Source organism: Puntigrus tetrazona, unplaced genomic scaffold (genome assembly GCF_018831695.1).
Source record: "Puntigrus tetrazona isolate hp1 unplaced genomic scaffold, ASM1883169v1 S000000148, whole genome shotgun sequence".
Classification (NCBI taxonomy): Eukaryota; Metazoa; Chordata; class Actinopteri; order Cypriniformes; family Cyprinidae; genus Puntigrus; species Puntigrus tetrazona.
Genome location: NW_025047824.1, coordinates 2,410,001 through 2,420,000, shown reverse-complemented (window position 1 = coordinate 2,420,000; position 10,000 = coordinate 2,410,001). Strand labels below are relative to the sequence as shown.

The 10,000-nt window shown below is 36.1% G+C and overlaps 2 protein-coding genes and 1 long non-coding RNA gene across 4 annotated transcripts in view; 2 read left to right on the top strand and 1 right to left on the bottom strand.

The window, feature by feature from the left end:
• LOC122332770 overlaps window positions 1-761 on the bottom strand; it is a 6,376-nt gene extending 5,615 nt beyond the window's left edge. The window contains exon 1 of the long non-coding RNA XR_006248522.1: window positions 627-761. This is a non-coding gene — a long non-coding RNA (uncharacterized LOC122332770). The remainder of the gene's footprint in view (window positions 1-626) is intronic.
• Window positions 1-2,855, top strand: part of ppp1r14c (protein phosphatase 1, regulatory (inhibitor) subunit 14C) — a 15,101-nt gene extending 12,246 nt beyond the window's left edge. The window contains exon 4 of the mRNA XM_043230166.1: window positions 658-2,855. Coding sequence (XP_043086101.1) covers window positions 658-732 — 75 coding nt within the window. The 3' untranslated portion in view covers window positions 733-2,855. The remainder of the gene's footprint in view (window positions 1-657) is intronic.
• Window positions 2,856-9,332: 6,477 nt separating this feature from the next.
• The window catches only part of iyd (iodotyrosine deiodinase), a 3,557-nt gene continuing 2,889 nt past the window's right edge, over window positions 9,333-10,000 (top strand). The window contains exon 1 of one of the 2 annotated variants that reach the window (XM_043230283.1): window positions 9,333-9,555. In XM_043230283.1, the coding sequence (XP_043086218.1) occupies window positions 9,372-9,555 (184 nt within the window). In that variant the 5' untranslated portion in view covers window positions 9,333-9,371. The remainder of the gene's footprint in view (window positions 9,556-10,000) is intronic. The other variant, XM_043230281.1, reaches the window with a different exon arrangement.

Below are 10,000 nucleotides of genomic sequence, written 5' to 3'. Positions count from 1 at the left end.
ACAGTAAAATATTATTTATGAACTATTATTACAATTTAAAATAACCGTTTTCAAATATTTGAATATATTTTAAGATGTAATATGCTGATATGCATTAATTATTATTAATGCGAAAACAACGTATTAGTATTTAATATAATATAATATGAACAATATTTAATATTATATAAAATGAAGATTACATATAAATGTTTTTACTGTCGCTTTTGATCAATGTAATACTGCTACTACTTATAATAATAATATTAATATTATATAAAAACAAAATAAAAGTACTACAGTAAATATTTTACTTTTTTATTTAAGAAAAATTAAGTGTAACTTTTACCTCCTGTCTAATTTTTACACCTAACATTGTAAAAACATTTTATCTTGTGTTAAATGAAAAGCAAACACACACACACACACACACACACACACACACACACACACACAATCCACTCTAATCTAATCACAGACCCTTAAACACTAACATGTGCTCTTGTTTGAGTATGTGTGCCCGCCGTCGTCAAAACCAACCGCACAGTCTGCAAATCAATGACCTTGCAGCATTGTTGCTGACCTACAGCCACAGGCTTTGCTCTCACGCACGCCGCGAATGAACAGAAAAGAATGGGAGATCTTACCACTTACAGCCTGTCTTTCTCTCTTCACCAGGACTTTGTGCGCGAGCTCCTCGGCAGGATAAGAGGAATGAGAAAACTCAGCGCTCCGCAGAAGAAAAGCTTTTAAGTGCTCGACAAATGCCAACGACAATCCAGCTACCCGGACTACAGCTCCCACAATCCATCGCTCAGCCCTCGAGGACTCCCTATCCCAGGATTGGCGCCTGGCCCAGAATCAATATACTAGAGTTCATTTTCCAAGGACCCTGACTTTATTCAGTACGCCTAAATTGAGTCATCCATTTCCCATAGATCGCACAAAAAAATCCGAGAGCAAAGTTCATCCGGGAACAATTTCAGCAGCTGCGTGGGACAGTTTGATGTTCCTGTCCTCAACTTCTCAATGGGTCAGATTATTACACCGTTTGGTGCAGTATTACAGCTATTTTTTATGAACCACAACTGACTGCAAAGCTATTTTATATAGCCTAGTGAATTTTTGTTTTCCAATCATCTGGTCAGTGATATTCACCGATATCCGTCCAAGTTAAATTTCGTCAATTTGCACAATACTCACGCTTCCCTAGAATCTGCATTTTTAGCAAAGCATAATATTTAGGGTCTAACATAACGGTCATAATTCAGTTTTTTTTTCATTACGGTGATAAATCTTTCGAGAATATCGAACTGTTCTTGAAAGGTCTGTGGCTAAAATGACTACTTTCATAAAGTGAACATGATTGTGGTACGATAAAAGTTTGGGTGGGCTGGGACGACAGAGTAAAGAAACGAGGCTATGTTCGAAATTAAAGGAATAGTTCACCCAAAAAGTGTAAAATGTACTCATCCTTAGGCTATCCAAGATGTAGATGGCATTAATTCTTCATCGTGTTTAGAGAAATATAGCATTACATCCCTTGCTATGCAGTGGATCCTCAGCAGTGAATGGGTGCCGTCAAAATAATAGTCCAAACGGCTGATTTAAAAACTGCGCGTTCGTATGAAACCAGTGCATCACAATATTTTGACTTTCCGGCTCCGTAACAATGGTTGCAATCAGCTGTTTTGACTCTCATTCCGACGGCACCCATTCACTGCAGAGGATCCACTGTCGAGCGAATGAGCAATTGAGCAAATTAAAATTTTGGGGTGAACTATTCCTTTAAATACTAGCATACTATGAACCATGCGTTACACGCTTACTATCCTGAAATCGTGGACTTGAGTGCGTTGCATTGCGGAATATAGTATCCCGAACTTAGGCAAATGCATTTGTGTGATGTAGCATACACACTGTAAACCGCTGAATTAATAGCTGAGCACATGTATACTAGTGTTACGAACATAGCTCGAGTTTTGAGTGCTTCTATAATTCAACAAGGGCTGCATGAGAGTAGAGCTTATTAACAGACATACTGTGATGATGGTCTAAAGATCGAGCCGGACGAGGGGCCTAGTTTGACTCAAGCCATTATTGAAAGCACGCGAATCGTTCAAATCTAGGCTTTTATCACCTTTTCCTCGTACGGTTTTACAAGGAGGCTGCCAAAGAGTATAAAATGGCTGAATATTAGCATATTATAAAGCGCCGTTGGTGTAAATCGGTACGTGTATATTATGTTTCGCTATAAAGAACATTTAATCTTCGTGTCATTCGGTGTCATACTCATGGGTCAGATTTGTGTTTGGTGGTGTAAGTTGTATAACAAGGAATCCAGGGGATAAACTATGGTGCTGTTTAAACTCTTAAACCCTCTACAGCGTGGACGGACGATGCGTTTTGCAGGCTGAGAGAAAAAAAAAAGAGACGCTCTCGACTCCGGATGAACCTTCTGCGATTCTGCCGGCCTGCATCTAAACGTCGTTGTGGATTTTAAGGAGTTCGCGCGTTTTCAATTGTGTTTCGACCCTTCTCTCTGAGAAGAACATTCAGGGTTTAGGTTTTTTTTTTTAAATTTCATTTACTTTTTGTTTCTAAAACGTTAGAGATGTATTCGAGTGTACGAAAGCTTTATTTATGCATGTTTTATTGGCATGATAGGAACGTTTGGATCGCGACGATTTGTCTTTTTATACATTATTACAAGTATTACTCTTATATCAATTTCACAACTTTTTATTCATTTTTATTGACACTATATCTGCGTGTTTTCAATTGTTTTGGGGTTTTTTTAGATTATGTGTAAAGTGTGGTCTTTTGTGCTGTTCTATTTAAAATAAAGGCGAAATGCCTGAACTGTTATATACACAGTCTTCTGCTGGGCTTCATTTTTTCACACAAACGCATGATATATCAACCGCATCTTCTCATACTACGAACACGCGTGTAAGGTGTGAGAAAAACAAGCTTTCTGGGTTCTGTTAGTCACAAATTTGCATCTCATTACCGAACCTGTCACATTAATCCTGAAAATGTATTAATCCGCTTACTTGATGCAAGACTCATTCGTCTTCTTGTCTATATTAGGATCCTTATGAATCCTCCCCACATAAAGTGGACGGACCGGTTATTCATCTATACGTATTTTTGTTTTCTATAATATATATATGACGCTAGCTACGCAGTTAGTGAATTAAATGATTAAAAATATTAGGTAGCTTTTGATTTTTCAAAACGTAAAAACTGAATTGTTTATTCATTCATTCATTTACTTATTTATTATTTCGTTTAGTTTTAAAGGAGCAGTTCACCCCAAAAAGAAACATTTCCTGCAATATTACAGATAAAGGAGCAACGGCTTTAAGTTTAAGTTAATGCCTCCATCTGACGGCACCCATTCACTGCAGTGGTGAAGAAATTATGCAACGCTACATTTCTCCAAAGCTGGTCCTACGAAGAAACAAACTCATCTACATCTTGCGAGAGAACGGATACTGTACATAAACGCATGAGGTTTTATAGCAGCGCTTTCCCTTTAAATTTCCTGACCCACTTTCTGCATGCAATGGGCATAATTGAGACTGGGAGGTGCATGTGAGGAGAATGTCTAATGACAGGCTCGCGCTCTGGCTCTGCACCCTCCAGATGTGCGACGCAATCCATTCAAATGCCATTTAGCTCAATCAACAATCTAGACTGAAAGGGTATCGGGGTTTCTATGCAAGTAAACGAGCCCATTAGGCCTAATTTGATTGTCACCAGTGCCGTTGTCGACCATTATAGCATCATGTTAAGATGTGATGTGGGCTGACTGAGGTATTTCGGTTTAACTCTCTTCAGCTAATGCATTGTCTAAATCAAGCACTGGTCAACACGCTCATCCTCTGTCCTCTTTGCACGCCTTTTTCCTTCACCCTATACTCTTGCCTCATTCATTTGTTTCTCTAATGCTCTTACATGCCGATATATAGCGCGTGTGCCAGAGGACAGGACAAGACAGAACTGCAGCATCTGCCTCCACGCAGTGCAATCAGTGGTTTGCCATGCGAGGAAGATTAAAAACCACATGCAGCAGAATTTAAAATGCGCGTTCCTCTTTGCGTTTCCCAGGAGCACCCTGATGACAGAATATTCATTCATGCGTTTCCGAAAACTGTCCCGGAGAAACTAAATCCTTCATTCATCGATCAAAACGCGCTAAATGTTACACGAATCATTAAAAATCTAAATATTTATAATGAATGAGCTTCGTTTTCAGTTAAGTGCTCAGCAAAATGATTACGATAATTATAAAATATGATATGTCTGATTAAACATAGATAGACAGACAGACAGACAGACAGACAGACAGACAGATAGATAGATAGATAGATATGTATTTGAAAGACAGACAGACAGATAGATAGATAGATAGATAGACAGACAGACAGACAGACAGACAGACAGATAGATAGATAGATAGATAGATAGATAGATAGATAGATAGATAGATAGATAGATATGTATTTGAAAGACAGACAGATGGATAGATAGATAGATAGATAGATAGACAGACAGACAGACAGACAGACAGATAGATAGATAGATAGACAGACAGACAGATAGACAGATAGATAGATAGATAGATAGATAGATAGATAGATAGATAGATAGATAGATAGATAGATAGATAGATAGATAGACAGACAGACAGACAGACAGACAGATAGATAGATAGACAGACAGACAGATAGATAGATAGATAGATAGATAGATAGATAGATAGATAGATAGATAGATAGATAGATAGATAGATAGATAGATAGACAGACAGACAGACAGACAGACAGACAGATAGATAGATAGATAGACAGACAGACAGACAGATAGACAGACAGACAGATAGATAGATAGATAGATAGATAGATAGATAGATAGATAGATAGATAGACAGACAGACAGACAGACAGACAGACAGACAGATAGATAGATAGATAGATAGATATGTATTTGAAAGACAGACAGACAGATAGATAGATAGATAGATAGACAGACAGACAGACAGACAGACAGACAGACAGACAGATAGATAGATAGATAGATAGATAGATAGATAGACAGACAGACAGACAGACAGACAGACAGACAGATAGATAGATAGATAGATAGATAGATATGTATTTGAAAGACAGACAGACAGATAGATAGATAGATAGATAGATAGATAGATAGATAGATAGATAGATAGATAGATAGATAGATAGATAGATAGATAGATAGATAGACAGATATGTATTTGAAAGACAGACAGATAGATAGTAGGCTAGTCCAATAAACCTTCACCCACCATCTTATGTGAAGACACACAGAAACATAGACATGAAAACAAGAACAATAATCTTAGTGTTTCAAGATCTAAGCAAGAGATTTAAACTGAATTCAGTTAAGTAAATGAAACAGGCCACACGTAAGTGTTAACATTTTATTTTTGAAGAAAATCTCGTTCGTAGAGGCCAGTATATTTTGAGCAGTGGATGCAGACTTGTGTTTTTATTGGTTAATATTTAAACTGGCCGGCACTGACCCAGATCTGTGGAGAAACGCAGCGCCTGAAAGCTCTTCAGGAACACGCATATAATCCCACTGCTGTCACATGACCGCGAGCGTCTGTATGTGTAGCGTGTGTATGGTGTGAGTGTACAGTAATTGGTTTATTTCACTCCAGTAAACACAGTCTGTCTCTAGAGACATGTAAGTACTGGAATACCACTAGTGCTTTCTCCATTCACTTTATAGCCATTTCAGCAGCCTTCAGTTCCAGCTGCACTGCTGCACTTGTACTGCTGCTACTATTACTACACTACCACTGTCTTCTGTTTCACTGCTAATAATCACACATTTGCTTCGAGGTGGTTTTTTTCGCCTTCCGGTCATTTTATGGTCCCGTTTAGTTTTTTATATTATTATTATTATTATTATATTTAATAGAAATTTCTATTCTTTTCTTTTTGTCATATGTAGTCATATATATGTCACAATTCAGCTGTAATTTGTTTCGATTTGTTACAGAATACAGTGTATTTATTGAGACAAAAGAGAGTAACTTTATTTAAAAAATATAAAAATGTTCTATAAAAAAAAAAATATATATATATATATATATATATATATATATATATATATATATATATATATATATATATATTTTTTTTTTTTTTTTTCTTTTAAATTTTTTTCTTTTTAATTTTAATATATATATACCCCAAAACCCTATAAAACAATATACATCATGAAGATGACTTTCAGAAAAAAAACTGAATTCACCTTTGATCATGTGCTTTGTGTCCAAATTAAATCTAGTAGTAACATAAGAATTGTATTTTGTTTTCTATATTTTCTATTTTAAAAGTTCACAAGTGCACAGTTGGAAAAACGTCACACTGAACGATGAGCTTGTGTTTCTGTGGTCTGCCAGTTGAACTCCAGGAACTGTTTGTATAGTCCAGTAGTATCAGTGCTAAAATAACATGACTATAAAGTGGCAATGGAGAGGGTTTTCTATTCAACTATGCTGAAACTATGATAGTTTAGCGCAGACTGCTCAGCTAAAAATGGAGTAATTTACTTCAGTTATGAAAGCCACACTGAATAGCTGCAATTCAGCTCCAACATTTAAGTTGAGTAACTAAAAACATTGAGTATTGAGTGCCTTAAGAGTTTTTACTAGACTCACTATACTTTCATATCGGCTTCAGTCATATCGGTTTTCAGTCAGGTTGCATATTTCCCACTTGGAGTGATGCTGAGATTGGAAAGCATGAAATGGTTGTGATATGGATGTGCGATGCTGAAATCTGACCGGGCAGAAATTCGTCTCCCTTTTCAAACAGAAATTGGGTGTTAGACACACTTGTTATCCTCACACTGAAATGCAATCATCGCAAATGAGTTTCTGAGATCTTCTAACCATCACGGCATGACGGTGTTCGGCATCGACGGTAAAAATAACAGCACGCTTAGAAATTTTCCCTGTGTTTTTTAGATGAACTGCATTTAAGATGTTGTAGGGTTAGGGTTAGGTTCGATATTTTCAAGTCAAGAAAATCCAGCTAAATTACTCGACTCCGGTCGGTGCACCAGTTAACGTGTTGAAATCAAAAGCTACACGTTGGTGAGAAACAAAAGTATCATTAAGACATTTGTTTTACCTCAAACTGGCTAAATACGAGTCCTTTATATATCATAACGCTGCTTTCTGGTGAAAAGATTTGTCCCTTCTGAATCAGACATGGACGGTTTTACTGGAGGAAGTTACTGTAGATCACGGAAACCAGAAGAAAACATCTTAATCATGGATTTGTTTCTCACAAACACAGCTTTATTGATTGACAGGAGCGGTGTGGATTAGCCTACTCGTGTTTTTATCAGCCGTTTGGACTCTCATTCTGACGGCACCCATTCACTGCAAAGGGTTCAGTGGTGAGGATCCAAGTAATGATAGATGAAATATATATATATATATATATATATATATATATATATATATATATATATATCTTGGATGACCTGATAGAAGTCAATTTTCTGAAAAAAAAAAAAAATTTGGGTGGACTTTTATGTGCATTTTGTGCACAGGTCACAGATGTTACTGTAAAGCAGATTAAGAGCTCTTAAAAACATGCAAGTAAACATGTGTGTACGCTATCGCAGAGTAAAAACATGCATATACCGCCTGCCATCTGTTTTAATCATTTCATGCACGTGAGAAAAAAACACAAAAGATGATAGCAACAACAGAAAAACATTTACTACAAAATGCCCTTTGCACGACCTTCAAATTACCATCAGCGGTGTATGACAACATAAGCGAGTGAATAAATATATACGCTTTCGTATTGCTTACTGCATATCGGGTCGTTTTTATTAGACTCCACCGGGAAATTGTGATCATTGGCAAAAGTGCAGTAACGACAGGCCATTTTCATTTTCGTGATATGAAATGCACCTCTGGGAAGCACTGCTATTTTTATCTGCTATTATGATTGATATCATTAAATTAACTTTGAGCTCATCATTCAAATGCGAATGCATTATAATATCTTGGTGAGCGTGTGTGAGAGAGATTTTCAATTAAATTAATAAATGTCGTGTCAACAGCGCCGCGGCTCTGATATTTGCTCGATTTTTTTTCAGTAGCTGCTTTGTGGCGGATTTCTTGCAGTCTATGCACGCCAGTGAAAAGTAAAATATGCCCTACGCATCTAATAATTCTGTCTGTAATGTGTAATTTACTTTACAGTGTGTTGTTTAGGCCCACTAGATGTGCATATCTTATTCTAGGGAAAATCTTATGTAGTTTGTTCGTTGATTTTAATGCCATGTGCTTTAAGGCGTTTTAATAATGAAGTTATTTATTGATTTACTTGCCCCTCAGAATCAGTAGAGGCCTACTATTTCATTACAATTACTTGTTATTCTAATAACTTACATTAAGATGTTATTACTTTGTCCATCACTAAAGATCTAAAAAGTTTTGTTTCTCATATCCGCTTCGTTCCTGAGCGAATCAACATATCTGAATTCATCTTTTGAGATTCAGCGGCACAGATTCACGGAAAAAATTTGGTCAGATTTTTTAGCATTCATCCAATCTTATTTTGCGAGTGACTTTTGCTTTTGCTTTAAAGATGCTTTCTTTGGAGTGTATGACTATTCAAAAGAAAATACAGGACAATTTTACATAATTAACTCATGTTTTCTGTTAGCTAAATTTCATATTCATAAACAAAAGATTACTGTCTCTAAACCTCCGTTTTCTTTGTTTAAAATTGATTTGGACAAATATATGGAAACTATAAATAACTCTACTAATGTGAAAGCTATGAAAACAATATCCCTGTATTTATCCTTTGTGTCTTAAGATTTATTTTTTTTGTTAACCCTGGCAAATCTGTATGTATATTCTGTTATTAGTATTATTATTATTATTATTTTTGACTTTATGTATAATTGTATCTATGTTATAACGTTTGTACTGTTCAATAAAAAAATAAAAAAAGAGATTCAGCGGCTGAATCACTTGTTCGTGATGTGTTCGAGTCTTCGAAGGAATCGGTTGAACGAATGATTCAATGACTCATTCATAAAGACTGCGGACTACGATGTAACGTGCAGAATGAATATTATATTAATTATATTGACCATAACTATACGTTTATAATTATTAAAAGTGGTGTGTGTGTGTGTGTGTTTGTGTGTGTGTGTGTGTGCGCGTGCGTGCGTTTGTGATAATAAAGTCGTGCAATACTGAGCATATGTTTACTGGGAGCTGTTTAATATTAACAGAAGAACGTAAAGCCCTCCCCTCTGAAGCTGAGTGAAACTCCTTCGAACTTCACTCGTTCATCATGGCGGTGTTTTCGTCTCTCACTCCGGTGTTCGTGGCGGTTTTGTGTGTGATTATCGGATTTCTCTTCAAAAACTCCCGGAGGAGGGAGCCCAGATCAAAGCAGAAGCGTTCAGACCAGACAGCCAGACCATGGGTGGACGAGGATCTGCAGGATGATACAGAAATCAGCAGTAAACACAACGGTACTCTCACACACACACACACACACACACACACACACACACGACCACTGGTGAAAAAACACATGCATTACATGCATCATTACATGCATTTTTTAAATTTCATCTTAAAAATTAATATACGTTTTCAGTATTAAATGTAGTGTTTGCAAAAAAAAAAAAAAAAAAAAAAAAATATATATATATATATATATATATATATATATATATATATATATATATATATATATATATATTTTTTTTTTTTTGGCCACAAATATTAGCAAAACCGATCATAAGTCCTCTCATGCGATTTTAAAAAAAGCATGCAAAACTAATAAAAAGCAGGCTACATCGGGATATAAAACGGTAAAGCATCAATTAGGAAGAAATTTTTCAAGTCAGTACGAGAGTGGAAAGCTTCCATAACCTCGACACAATAGCATTTGTGTGAAGACGTCTTCGAAGA